Source organism: Bipolaris oryzae (genome assembly GCF_000523455.1).
Source record: "Bipolaris oryzae ATCC 44560 unplaced genomic scaffold scaffold_201, whole genome shotgun sequence".
In the NCBI taxonomy this organism is placed as follows: Eukaryota; Fungi; Ascomycota; class Dothideomycetes; order Pleosporales; family Pleosporaceae; genus Bipolaris; species Bipolaris oryzae.
In genome coordinates, this window is record NW_006911477.1 from 1 (window position 1) to 13,258 (window position 13,258).

General features: G+C 52.6%; 6 protein-coding genes across 6 annotated transcripts; 4 read left to right on the forward strand and 2 right to left on the reverse strand.

The window, feature by feature from the left end:
* Window positions 1-1,086: 1,086 nt before the first annotated feature.
* On the forward strand, window positions 1,087-3,474 carry COCMIDRAFT_30049 (uncharacterized protein; the record flags this gene model as incomplete). Its single annotated transcript, XM_007694171.1, has 3 exons — window positions 1,087-1,278; window positions 1,434-1,669; window positions 1,809-3,474. 3 exons carry the CDS (start codon window positions 1,087-1,089, stop codon window positions 3,472-3,474), a joined length of 2,094 nt encoding a protein of 697 aa, XP_007692361.1.
* A 149-nt stretch (window positions 3,475-3,623) lies between these two features.
* Window positions 3,624-3,953, forward strand: COCMIDRAFT_107042 (uncharacterized protein; the record flags this gene model as incomplete). Its single annotated transcript, XM_007694172.1, has 1 exon — window positions 3,624-3,953. The coding sequence occupies one exon, from the start codon at window positions 3,624-3,626 to the stop codon at window positions 3,951-3,953; it is 330 nt and encodes a 109-aa protein (XP_007692362.1).
* A 1,073-nt stretch (window positions 3,954-5,026) lies between these two features.
* Window positions 5,027-5,959, forward strand: COCMIDRAFT_40656 (uncharacterized protein; the record flags this gene model as incomplete). Its single annotated transcript, XM_007694173.1, has 2 exons — window positions 5,027-5,156; window positions 5,610-5,959. 2 exons carry the CDS (start codon window positions 5,027-5,029, stop codon window positions 5,957-5,959), a joined length of 480 nt encoding a protein of 159 aa, XP_007692363.1.
* Window positions 5,960-7,408: 1,449 nt separating this feature from the next.
* On the reverse strand, window positions 7,409-9,232 carry COCMIDRAFT_40657 (uncharacterized protein; the record flags this gene model as incomplete). Its single annotated transcript, XM_007694174.1, has 2 exons — window positions 7,409-7,848; window positions 7,924-9,232. The coding sequence occupies 2 exons, from the start codon at window positions 9,230-9,232 to the stop codon at window positions 7,409-7,411; spliced, it is 1,749 nt and encodes a 582-aa protein (XP_007692364.1).
* A 696-nt stretch (window positions 9,233-9,928) lies between these two features.
* On the reverse strand, window positions 9,929-11,122 carry COCMIDRAFT_40658 (uncharacterized protein; the record flags this gene model as incomplete). Its single annotated transcript, XM_007694175.1, has 3 exons — window positions 9,929-10,165; window positions 10,213-10,906; window positions 10,956-11,122. 3 exons carry the CDS (start codon window positions 11,120-11,122, stop codon window positions 9,929-9,931), a joined length of 1,098 nt encoding a protein of 365 aa, XP_007692365.1.
* A 1,093-nt stretch (window positions 11,123-12,215) lies between these two features.
* On the forward strand, window positions 12,216-13,061 carry COCMIDRAFT_107034 (uncharacterized protein; the record flags this gene model as incomplete). Its single annotated transcript, XM_007694176.1, has 2 exons — window positions 12,216-12,708; window positions 12,757-13,061. The coding sequence occupies 2 exons, from the start codon at window positions 12,216-12,218 to the stop codon at window positions 13,059-13,061; spliced, it is 798 nt and encodes a 265-aa protein (XP_007692366.1).
* Between the last annotated feature and the right edge of the window lie 197 nt (window positions 13,062-13,258).

Below are 13,258 nucleotides of genomic sequence, written 5' to 3' on the forward strand. Positions count from 1 at the left end.
CCCGCAAGCGACCCTGCCCTGCCCTGCCCTGCCCTGCCCTGCCCTGCCCTGCCCTGCCCTGCCTCTCGCGACAGGGCCCGGCTCCCAAACTCCGCCGTCGTTTTTTAAACGCAGAGCCATTTGCTGTCCGCAATACTGCCACGAGTGACGGCGGACCTGCCCAGACTTTGCCAGACTCAGCACGCTGTGCAGCTTTGGTCAGCAAGCCTTGGACCATGGCGCCGGACAAGTGGATCGAGTCGACTGGAGCCCGTCTCCGCCCTCGACGCCGCCGGCCTACACACTACTAATACTCCACCCACCTCCCTCCCCCGTGCCCGCCAGTGCGGTAGACAAGACGAGGCCAGAATAAAAACACAAGCCCGCCTGCCCTGTCTTGCTCTGCCCTGCGCCTTGCCGTGCTGTTGCTGGTGCTGGTGCTGGTGCTGCAAAAAAAAAAGACTGGTACTTGTGTATGAGTACAAAGCGGGCCGGGGCTGGATTCGGTACCCTGGACAGGCGTAATCGTTCTATGCGCCCTTGTTCGGGACCACCGCCGTCGAGGCATGCGGCGTCCGCTGGCTGGCTGGTTGGCTGCCGTCCTGGCTGCCGGCCCTCTCGCCGGCACACCACCACCACCATCACACCTCACGCTGCTTCCCGCCCAGCTCACCTTTCTTCACATCGCCCGTGTCTGACGACTCTGGAACTTTGTCGTTGTTCTTGTCTGCTTGTTCCCAGCCCTTGGTCCTGCCTGCGTGACGGCCAATCGTTTCATCATCGTACCTTGGCCCCCGTGCACGCTCGTTCGCTGGAATCCGCCGCGCTATGACGGCCTAAGCTGTCTGACCTGTCTGACGGTCCTCACGGTCCTCCGAGCAACGAGCCCTTTGTTCGCTCCTTCGTCCTCTCTGAGCAAACCACCGCCTCACTCAAACACCAGACGCCTTCGTCACCAGGCCTCTGTCCCGAACCCGGCCACCCTGCTTGCTCTCCGCTCGGTGCCTGGGTGCTCTCTCCATGCATTGCACTTCCTAGCAACACCCGGGTGCGAGCTTCACACCTCGTTCCACCTCATTTCCAAGCAAGCCTGCCACCCACCCCAAGATGGCTGCACAGCTACTTCCCACGGGCGGCATTGCCCTCGTCGGAGCCCCGGATGGCGACATCGCATTCAAGGACGCCAAATGCACCCCCGTCCAGGCCATGCAGGTGGACATTACCCAGGACATCATCGACGAGCTCCTCGAAAACGCCAGGGGCGGAAAGCAACCACAGATAGTCTTTGGACGCACTCCAGTACGTGTGCACTCACACCCTCCAAAGTCCCCCTCCCATGGCGCCTGCACGCATGCTGCCATGGCTCGTCGTTGTCGTCGTCGTCATCGTCATGGGGCGTTCGACTCGGGGGAAACGGGATAATGCAGCATGACCTAAGCTAACCACAACAACAGCAACTCAAATATGGCGACAAGACGCACATGCTGCAGAGCAGCGCCGAGCTACATCGATACGAACTATACAAGTCCAGCGAAGATGGCAGCGACGACGATCAACTCGAATTCGCCGGTTTGATCCACCACAGTCTCACGGTCCACAAGGCGGAAGATGTCACGGCAGGCGTAGACTCAGCGCTGGAGCAGCTGAGGAGCAACATGGCTGCCATCTCCGAGTTCAAGGAAGCCAACAAGTATGCCTCCCCAGTGGCCCTGCGCCTGCTCTTGCCCCTTTGCCTTTTGTCGAGAGACTCGAACACCCTTGTCGCATGATGCAGCCATGATGTTATGGCAACCATTTGTGCACACCAGAACTAACAATACTTGCTGCAGGACAATTGTCGCCGATGCCACACCAGGACGCACCCCGGCCCATCGTCGCTTCCCTTCGACGGGCTTCAAATCCTCGCACCTTGCGCCTTCACCCCTGCTAAGCGCGCCATCGTCGCCCATGCACAAGCGCCCACCCACTTCGCAACCCACAAACAGCCACGATGTCGTTGTCAACGCTCTCCGTGTCCCCGTCATTCACCTCCTCGCGCGCGAGCCGGCCACAGAGGCCTCGCTCGCTGCCACATGCCGCACCTCGCTAGCCAGCATTCGAGATGTTTTGCCCAAGGTTGCGAAACGCTCTACGGCCGAACCCGACAAGTGGCAACTCACGGACAAGTCCTTTCGTGAAGTCAGCCCCTACAAGTTTCCCTATCAGAGCGCGGAGGAACGCCAACAGGCCATTGACGGCGCCATCAAGTCGTTTGACCGCCAACGACTGTCAAAAGACGACAAGCTCTGGCAGATTCTGTTGCCGCAGGACCAACGGGGTCAAGGCATCTGTTTGTCGCGTTCGACGGTGAAAGCGCCAGAGGCGAAGCCCAAAGCAAGCACCCCCATGCACAAGATTTCGGATCTCACCAAGAAGAAGCCTGCAGCTAAGAAGGCGGCCGACAAAACTGCCCCTGAGCGGAAGCCGAGGGCCACAAAGGATGGCGAGACCAAGCAAAAGGCTGCAAAGGAGGTTGAGATCAAGCCCAAGTCATCAATCAAGGAAAAGTACTTGGCACGTCAGAAGCTAGCGGTGAAGGAAGTGAAAGAGGTGAAGGAGGTGGTGAAAGAGGAACCCACAAAAGCTTCGACCCCAGCCACGTCTACACCCGTCACCTCGACTTCACGCCCTGCTGCACCTCCTGTCCACAGCACACCCTCAACCGACGCTTCCAAAAGTCGTGCAAAGAAGCCATCCACTGCAGAAGGCAATACCACGATTCGTGCAAAGCCCAAAATGCCGGTACGAGACACACAGAGGGACCGCCCTGTTCAGAGGCCCTTCAAGCCCACTATGCCAGTCAACACCAAGCCGAAAAACCCCTCGCCGCTCTCAGCTTCGCCGCCCATCAACGCCAGCGACTTGGACCAGTCACATCCTGCCCATGAGGCTCTTGCAGCATCACCTGCCAAATCTTCCACCAACTCGGACCGCTCACTCAAACGCAAGGCCAATGACATTGACAGCGACATTCACAATCACAACATCGTGGCGAAGAAGCCGCAGGTCAGCCGCGCAACTCCGAAACAAACCCCCTCACATAGCAATGGCAAGCCCAATGCCTCTACGCCCTCGTCCACCAGCTCAATTAAACGCAAGTCCGACGACTCATCTGCATCCAACACTCCTTCTACCGCGCCAAAGGTTCGCAAGGTTGCCAACATCGACACTGGCCTCGCCTCGCGCTACCACCACAACAACCCTCGTGCGTCGCCCGGCGCCTCGTCCTCGTCTACCACATCTCCATCCATGCCGAGCCTGAGCTTCCGACAGACTGTCGAGCTTTCCCAAAAGTTCCAGAAGTACTACAAGAAGTACGAAGAGCTGTACTGGGAGCTGACGGAAGCCGAGAAGCCGCCAACTGAGGCTCAGCGAAACGACCTGCTCAAGATGCACAAGAAGCTGGAGGAGATGAAGAGAGAGATCAAGGCGGGTGCTGGCATGCACCACCGATGAAGGAGCGAATCGTGTTATCGCTTATGAAAACTGCATTCAGTACGCGCTTGATTTCATTACAGCACAGCTTTGCATATATATATACCCACGGCCTACCAGTCTGCTAAGAATGGCGGGCGAATCTGCATACCCCGAAAAGGTGTTTGGAAATGCTTTCTGATTTGGGTGTTTTTCTTCCGGGCGTTTCTTGGGTTTACAGATGTTCAAGGGTGCACTGGGGATATGGTGTTAATGTTTGGTCATGTTTTGCACGCCTATGTACGTGCGGTTCGCCGACACTTTTATTCCCCATGTCTATGAACGCGATGATCTTTTATGTCGGTAGATACACAAAAATGGGGGTTTTTTTCTTGATTCCCAAACTCGGCATTAGTAGTAGTATAGAATACACACTCGAAATCTTATCAGAAGCCTTTTTGCAGTCCTGCCTTGGTAAGCTCTCAGAGCTCCATTTGCCCCGTGCATGTTGTGCTGTTTGAACGGGAGAATTGTGGTCCACCAACAACGATCACACACACGCACACACATACCCGCCAGCCATTCACGCCGCTAAAGAAAAGCTGGGTCTAGCGCTCCGCCCACACATCTCTCTACCTACTATCAGGGAATCCCGGAGTTACCGCGCGAACCTGCATAAGTGATATAATCGTACCTCATGTAGAAGTAGTAGTGAACAATATGAAACCTACCCTTCATTTCCCCCTCCCCTCTTCTCCCTCGTATTTTCCTGCACTCATCACCTCACAATCCCTCAACCCAAATAACCCTCCCGCTTACTTAATTACCCTTCCCCCCCCCCCCCAAAAAAAAAACTATTCATAGTAAAAGTAAGCTGTAAGATCCAGACCCTCCCCCAAACCAAATGATCGCCTTCAATTTGCCGATCCCCCCCTCCTCCCCCTCCCAAGCATCCAGAACTAAGCGCGCCTTGCAGCCTTTGCACCACAGTCAATGTCAATCAGTCAATCAGTCAGATCAGATTAGGAGCTAGTTAAATCCTGCCCTTCCCTAACCTTGCCAAGCCCCCGGGGGGAGCCGGGGAGGGAGGGAGGCCGTGTGCTCTAGGCACAGGCACAGGCTCCGAGCGAGAAAAGCGCGCCCGCTTGTGCGAACTTGGGAGGGCCTTTTGGGGAGGGGGCAAGGGATCTACGATCTATGGGGGGGTGCTTGCTGGTGCTGGTGCTGGTACTGGTGCTTGCACAATGCCGAATTCCTGTCGGATGTTCATCCACTTTTTTTTCTGGGCTGGGTGGGTAAGTGGGTGGTTTCTTTCAGCCCTACAACCTACCCTACTTTTGTGGGAGGAGAAACGGCGCTAAGGGGGGTGGGGGGGAAAGTGACGTTATTGTTTGATTCGTCATCATCATCATCATCATCATCATCATTGCTTGCTTTCTTTCTTTGCCTGTAGATATTCATCCTCATCATCGTCGACATCACGACTTTTAACTCCGACATCCCTTCTCGGTCTCCCTTTTTTTTTCTCTCTCGATTTAAAATATTGCTGGCTGTTTTTGTCGGGCAAGGGGGGGGGGGTTAGATTGGCCAGCTGATGCGACTCTTACGATTACTCCTGGCAAATCTCGTTCGCGCCCCGTCGAAACGCGACTACGCGCACGTACACGACGTGCAGATTAAGTGGGAGGGTGCGGTGAGTGGGAAGGGGAATATGGCGTTGAATGGTATGTTTGAATCTGTTGGATATGTGTAGACCCCTTCTTCTCTTCCTCTTCTCATTCACCCACTCTCTCAGCTCTTCCTCGCTCCCTGCGGTGAGAGGGGGGGTAAAACGAATGCATTGGACCCTCGACTGGTTTTGTGCCTGGGCGTTTTTTTATTTCCGGAGACGGGAGAGAGATGACGATATGGGAACCGTGCCCTTCCCTCCCCGTCCCCCTTTTTTGGTTCATTTTGCATGAAATGGAGGGTTTGGGGGTTGCCGTGTGTGTGTGATTGTCAGGCACGGCGTGTTTCAGGAACTTTCGTTTCCAAGTTTGAGCGAAGAAGGGAGACAGGGCTCATGCATTACCCTTTCTTTGCGGAGATTTTTCCCACAATTACACACACACACACACACAAAAGATTGGGTATGTGATCATTTGCTAATCATGTTCTTTTTTGGGGGGGATGAATAGTTTTCAAGCAGCCCCTCGCGCTACACTCGACTCAACCGATCACGGGCTTCACGCGAACGGGATACTGCGAGGTGCCGCCGTCGGATGCGGGTAACCACGCCATTGCGGGTATCGTTTCAAAGGAATTTCTGGACTTTTCGGCGGCCCGTGGGAATGATTTGCGTCAGGTGGGGCTGACGGATGGGTGCAAGTGGTGTTTGTGTGTGAGTCGCTGGAAGGAAGCGTTTGATGCGCGGACGGGGCTGGATGATAAGAAGGTGCCTAAAGTTGTGCTCAAGGCTACGAATGAGAAGGCATTGAGGGGCGTGGCCATGGAGGATTTGAAGAAGTTTGCTGTGGATGCGGAGTAGAATGGTGGAGGGTGTTGGCGGAATTGGTATTGGGTATCCTACATGACCTGAAGTGAACATTCCAAAATCCCTATGGCTTTGTTCACATCACTCTTTTTTATCCTATGCATCTAAGAAAATCTTCGTTCCTTCTAATATCAAGCTCTATGTTCTCTCCCTACCTCACCATTTCCTCAATTCAATCCTCGGACTATTTGATGACCATATGTCTCTACAAAACCAGCCAAACACACAATCTCCACAGTCCTTTCCCTATACAATATTTACTCAAAGAAGCTTCAATCTCTTAGTCCTTGAATGCACTCAACATATCCTAACTCGTACGCAACATACCTTGCAACCTCTATCATTATTCCCCAACCCTGCCCTCCATCTTTTCTCCTTTCCCGTATCCAACATAAATATCAATTGACCCTTTCACCCCGTTTTCTTCCTTGTACTCCTGGTCCTCCCTCTCTACCTTAGGCATGCTCACTTTACACGCCATCTACATATCTAGCAAGAAACGACCAGAAGAAAAGCAGCCTATTCTAGCTCAGCCCTTTTGCTTTTGCAAATCACTATGATTAATCTAGGTTTTATTTTCTAAATGGAATTTTAATAGACAAAGTAGATTATGCGGCGTAGATATCGCCACATCCGCAATTCCATCTAAAGAAAAAAAAACCTTTAGGTTGCAGAGAGAGTATAGTGATAATATTTAATCTAGTAGAAAGAAGCGGTATACGTAGTTTAATCCTTATTTTTTATTTTTATTTTTGCATAAGAGATCATAAAGAAGGTTAATGAATAGCGATTTGGTCGTGTGATGCGAGAAAAAGAGAGCCAGGATACGATATGTTCTCCTTATCTTTCACATGGTACGTAGCGATTCCACGTGCTAATTTTCTGAATGAGCATGTAGAGGAGAAGGGAGGATATGAGACTTTCTGGTTTGTGTTTCTGGGAAGAAGAAACAAAAACGGGATAGGGTAGTTGTAATAATCAACTACGTAGTGTATATATATATATATATATTAAGTTCAACTCGAAGAATACCTGTATTTTCTGTGCGTGTATGTATGCGTTGATCACTTGAATTTTTCTCTCTCTTCATATCTGTTTGCTACGTAGCGGTATCAGATCAATAATCTCACAAAAGAAAGGCAGGCCACATACACACAAACACCGAGTAGACTGGGAATGTGCAGTAAAAGAAAAAAAAACATATAACACTTAGGTAGCATAATTGCTCTATTAAAATGTGCAAAGTTATAGAAGAAATGATATATACCCCAAACGCCCTTCGCTATGTTCTATCAGGCCAAAAAAAAAAGAAGCCAGCGTACGAATTTCAAGTCTTCCTCCAAGATACGTAGATAATACCTCCATCACTTCTTATAATATTAACATAACACAAAGGCCATACGAATAACCATGATCATTCTCTCAGACGACTCCACACCCAAACTAACCCACAACTAAACTCTTAACCCCACCCCCAATCCACACCAACCCCCTCGCAGCCAGCAACCCTGGCCCCGCATACGCAGGCGGCCCCATCACCTTCATCCTCTCCATCGCCGTCAAACTACCCACGGTACCACCTCCCGAAACCGGTACATTCATTTTCCCTTTTTGCAGTATCGCAAAGCGCAGCAGCACCTCCAGACACGTGATGCAGATACTGAGGACAATGAGCACGATGATGATCCAGGTAATCTTGGTCATTTTACGATCGCTAATGGAGTCAGAGAGGATTTCGCCGAGGTCGAGGAAGACTTGGCAGCGCTCGTTGAGGACTTGGATGCGGGGTTTGATTTCGAGGTATTCGCGGACGGCGGTGTAGAGGGGGTGGAGGGTGGGTTCTGCGTCCCAAAAGAAGCTGGGGGTGTCGAGCATGTTGGAGGCTATCGGAGAGTTAGCAAAGGGGGGGTTTCGGGAGTAGAGATGTGTAGGAAGGGGGAGGGGGGGGATAAACGTACAAAGGTTTACTTCGACGCGACTGGTGAAGAGCTGGCCGATCATTTTGACGACGTCTGTTCGCCTCATACCCAGCTTGCCGGTCAGGGCTAGACGTTTTGGTACGTTTTGTGCTGCGAGCATAGTTCTGTTCATGCCTTCTTCGAATAAGCTGAGTTTCGTGCTTTGAGCGATTGCGTGGCTCATAGCCAGCTTAATCATGTGGTCGCCGCTCTTCAAGGTAATCATATCATTATACATGCGTGGCCGCTGGATTTCCGGGTTATATTCAAAGTGGAATTCTTCCGTCTCAAAGTCAGACTCGGTCAAGGGCCGTGTTGCGAGCGAGACACCAGTGGCGGTGGAGGAAAAGGTCAAGTCGGCGAGGATATCTTTTTCTTGCTTCTCGGTAAAGTTCCAAAAGACTGCTACGCCGTAGGAAAAGACAAACATCTCGCCAAAACTCAGCGCATTGGGCGCAACTCTCGAGTTCTCGGCTGAGTCTCTGCGGTCGAGCGTTTGGTTGTAGGGATGGTCTAGTTCATGATCGTCACGCACGAAATAGGTTTCCTCATTGCCAAAGTATCCCTCGTGATGATCGCGTTGCTCGTTGCGCTCGATTTCCTCATCGAGCACCGTCTTTCCTCCTGGGCTTTTCAGCGCAGGGCTGCTGCGGACTCGGTAGCCGTCGCTTCCTGGCAAGAGTGGGAGATGGTACACAGTGTATAGACAGTCATCATACAGCTTGGTACGCGCATGATGTTGGTCCTTGACAAACTGAGCAGTGGCCTTCATTTTGTACGCCTGCGTAGTGCAGTAGGCCGTGACGCGCGAGAGCTTGTCCGTCCTCCTAGCTTTAGGTAGTCGCTCCGCATAACTTTTGTCATTGGGACCGCCCTTTGTTGTCCGTCTCGCAAGATCCTCGTCGGTAGGTGGACCATCGTACTCGTCGTCATCGAATTCAGTCTTCTCTTCCTCTTCTTGTCCATCCGTCTCGGGTAAGAGGACTAGCTTTTCGCTGAGCTTGCTTGATCGCGTCGGCATGTGCTGAGGGATCAGGCGACCGGAGAGCCTGGGGTCGAGCGGATGCCGACCGCTGGGGGTGCGCGTGTGAACCATAGGTCGACTGCCTGGCGGGCCTCGTCGTTGCTGGCTGGGGATGTCGGAAGCGTACTGCAGAATGTTGTCGACCGAGATGAGTCGCGCGCTGGTGCTCTGCCTCTGTACGGTGCTGGGTCGCTGTGGTGGCCGTGGTGCTCTGGGGGTGTTGTCGCGAGCATCGGTCATGAGCACCGTCGGCCCTCTCTTGCTCTTAGCAGTTGGTCCGCTCATTTTGCTGGTCGTTGCAATCCACTTGACTAGTGGCCGTAGTTTCGAGGATCAGCAAGGAGCTACTGGTTCGCAATTCCAGCGAATATGGTAACAAATGACGTGTACGGGGCTGTTAGACGGAATCTCGACCGCGATCTGGTGAATTGCAGCTGTTGCGGCGCGAGTTGCACCGACAATGCACGTGGTGTTGACACTTGAAGCCGTCGAGCCCGGCCCGGGTTCACGTCATTGCGCCTTGGCATGCATGTACCCTAAGTATTCATCTCCACATGCTAACGGTTCGCCAAACGTTTATCGCGGGTGCATGCATACCACAAAGCCATCACGTCACTTGTGCAATTACAGATACAATTGCGTTGTTGCGGATGTCGTATATCCATTGAGCTTGCTAACTGGATGCCTGGTGCTAACTCCAGAACGCCATGCTCTCTACCTGGAGACTGGCTGTCCATAACCAGAAGACATCAAATACAGGCTTCAAACCAAAGAAACAAAAGGAAGTCCTGCTATAGGTCGTGTATCGACGGAGCGAGGGGGTATCTTATCCATCGCCCACTTGACGTACATCTGCATATCCTCCCTTTCAAGCCGCCTCCGATACCGCAGCCACTTCATGCAGATGAAAACGCCAAAGAATGGAAGCAAAAACATTACACATTCGAAAGTAAAACCAGACAACTACTTGGACGTCATAAATCACAAGCGCTTACCTGGTACGAAGATGAAGAGGCAGCACAGAGCTACTGTGACCACCAAGAACATGAGTAGGACCGTCAGGGAGCGTCTTGCGAGCGTCTTCTTGACAAACGGTTCCCTGATCTTGTTGAAATCGAAGAAAGTATACTCGCTGTAACCCGCAAGGGCAATGATGGGGTCGAGCATGTACTGGTGGGTGAATATCAGGTATATAGCAATGGTGAATGGGAGAATGATCTGCAAGTATCGTTAGTCGACTCCAAGTACGAATCGTCATTACATACCCAGCACCGTGTAGCTCTTGACTTGTCCAGAAAGATGAGAATGAACGAAGTCCACATGGCCGCGAAGAAGCTGATCAATCCCACAATGAGGCGCACCATCATGCTCTGAGGCACAAGGTTGCCAAGGCCCTTGTTCTGCAGGAACCCAGGGTATGCGTCTCGCTCCATCGCTTGGAAGACATAGTCTTTAGCCTGGTCAAAGAGCTCGGGATCCGCACGCTGCTCCGGTCCTTCGATCGCTTCTTGGACATCGGACAAAATGCTCTGGGGAATGATGATCTCTCGTTCTGAGCCTGGAAGCAGATATGTGTAGAGAATCTTTTCGGCCGATGCACGCAGATCCTCTCTCCCTGGCTGTGTATTGTCGATAGATGAGTTATGGCCAGGCGAGTTGGAATCACCAGGTGTCTCGGACGCATACGGGCTCGGTCTTTGAAAGTCGCCAGTCTGGTTGCTACCCTGGCTGTGCTGCGGCGAATGGTTGGGACTTCCACGCTCGGAGCGAAGGAAGGCGGACAATCGTTGGTCGGACATGTTGTCGCCCTTTTCATTAGATGGCCCTTCTCCAGCATTGTCCATAGCGAAAGTCGAATACCGGTTGCTGTTGTCAAGATCGGGCGTTCCCTCAATCATACTGCGATGTAACCTACGGACATAAAGGCGGCATAGCTGCAGGTGCTGTGAGACATCGAGCCTGGTGATTTGTTAGCTTATCGCAACTTCCCCGAATGCGATCATCGTACCAGAAGTCTAGGTAGTCGACTGATCGCTGCTGGTCTCGCATGTAGATGTAAAAGGAGAACAGGTCTAGAGGTGCGACTGTCTTGCGGCTCAACACCTCAAAGAGCGTCGGGAAGCGGTTGCGGGCGGGACCGTAGTCCATGGTGACCTTGTCATCAGGGTGCGACATGGCTGCGGACAGGTGGAAGTGGTGGTAGCGAGAGGCGCGCGACAAGTGTCGCTGGTGGACGAAGAATGAAGATTATCGATAGACACAGGGTCTGGTGAAGGGCACAGAGCCCGCAATGCGTTTGCTTGTTTGGCGCTCTGGGTTGACTAGCAATGCGCAGGCTGCATGAACGACGGGAGATGTGCGGATGGTCGGAGAGAAGGCGAGTTGGCGGTAGGTGGCGCCTCGAGACGGGCGACAGCAGCTGGTCGACGGAGGGGTCGCCCTTGGGAGAGGTGCGAGCGTAGTGGTTGCGCGTATCGACACGTCGTTGAACCTAGCGTGAAGAATGGGAGATTAGGAGTGAGGTTGGGGCCCCAGCTTGGCACAACGGTTGGTGGAGCGAGCGGCAGTGGCTTGCTTGCGGTGCGGCGTCGATTCACGCCGTGTGTGATGGTGAGGGTCGCAACAGCTGAAGCCTCGTGTCACGTCATTTGCGATTTGATGCTGTGTAGTACATAAGGTTTGCGGCCTTCATTGATCTTTGTGCATCCATTGTGGGAGTCGGCATTGCTGCCAAAGGCCTGAAACACGATGGCTCCACGCAGGTACCACGCCTCACGTGATTGCCCCCTGCCCATCCTGACGACCGTAGTAGCCGGCGAGCTCGGATGACAACGGTTGTCAGGAGGGCGACCAGCCGTATACTGTCATAGTGAATGGTGAGCAGACGTCAGCGGTGAGTACAAGTATGCCTTGGCGATCAATGCCGTTGCTTTTGCTAGTTGCTATTTATACGCTAGCTAGGGGCACCATGGGGGACGTCCAAGTAGGCTCCGCTGAAAGCCCTCGATTTCCGCCTTGTGCTGTCTGCAAAAGCCTCAAGAGTCATGTCTAGGCCTTCGCCGCCAGACACGGTGATAGGCCACCGCTTTGCGCTGTTCAACGCCACTAGGGCCGTGGGGCTGAAGCAGGCAGCAGTCGTTACATACTTCTTTCTGTGAATGTACAGCCTTGTTGAGCCTGCACGTATAAGATGAGCTGCCTAATGCGGCTGCGGTCTTTGCTTTTGTGTCGCACTCCTATTCGAAGCAATCACAGGCATCCAGCAACTATGGCTACCACTAGCAAACTACCTTCACCTCCACCCCCATCCTCTACGCTACCTCTAGGCTTCCTTGAGGGCCCAGCACCCAATCTTACAAAGTCCAAAATCGACTTCAAAGAAGCCGGAATACCGGAATGTGAAAAGTCCTGGGCCGTCGTCCTAGACGGCGTCTTGACCGAAGAAGAATGCGAAACCTTGATCAAAGGAGCAGAGGCAACAACCGACGGTAAATGGGAGCGAGCAATGGTGAATGTGGGTGGTGGCATGCAGGCCATGTATGAGGATACAAGGAAGTGCGGCCGCATCATATGGGACAACGAGGAGCTTATGAACAAACTCTGGGCGAGAATAGCGCCGTCTGTACCGGAAATCCACACTTTACAAAACTGGGTAGAAGTCACGGGAAATGGTCCCACGCGGCGGGGAGAGACTTGGGTATTGACTAGGTTGAACGAACGGGGAAGATTTCTCAAGTACGTTGGTGGCGAGTACTTCAAACGTGAGTCTTGAATCGGGTAGACGTTAATACACCTGCTGACTAGAGCAGCTCATTGTGATGGCTCATACGAGACGCCTGATGGTACCGAGCGCTCATACTTCACTCTGCATTTATACCTCAACGATGCTGTCGGCAAAGATGGCGAAACACAGCTGGAAGGCGGTGCCACGACTTTCTTCAGTGCAAACATGCGGAAGCGTGTAGACGTTGTACCAAAAGTCGGTCGGGTCCTGCTATTCCAGCATCGACTCATGATCCACAGCGGTGACGATGTGGTACGTGGGCAAAAATTCACGCTACGGACAGACATTATGTATAGAGTGAAAGACAGATCGAAAGAGACAGCAAAGTAGGCCATGTCACCCGAGGGTAGGGGAACATGGCGCAAAACGTTATTATGTCCTTGCATATCATGAACTTTTCATTAGCAGTATCCTTGAACTATACGACGCGTTGGAAGAATCAGACTTACATAGAAAAATAAAGAGTGAACGGCCTGCCTCGCCAGAGTAATCAGAATCGAATGATACTGTGCCCTTTTTCACCCAAA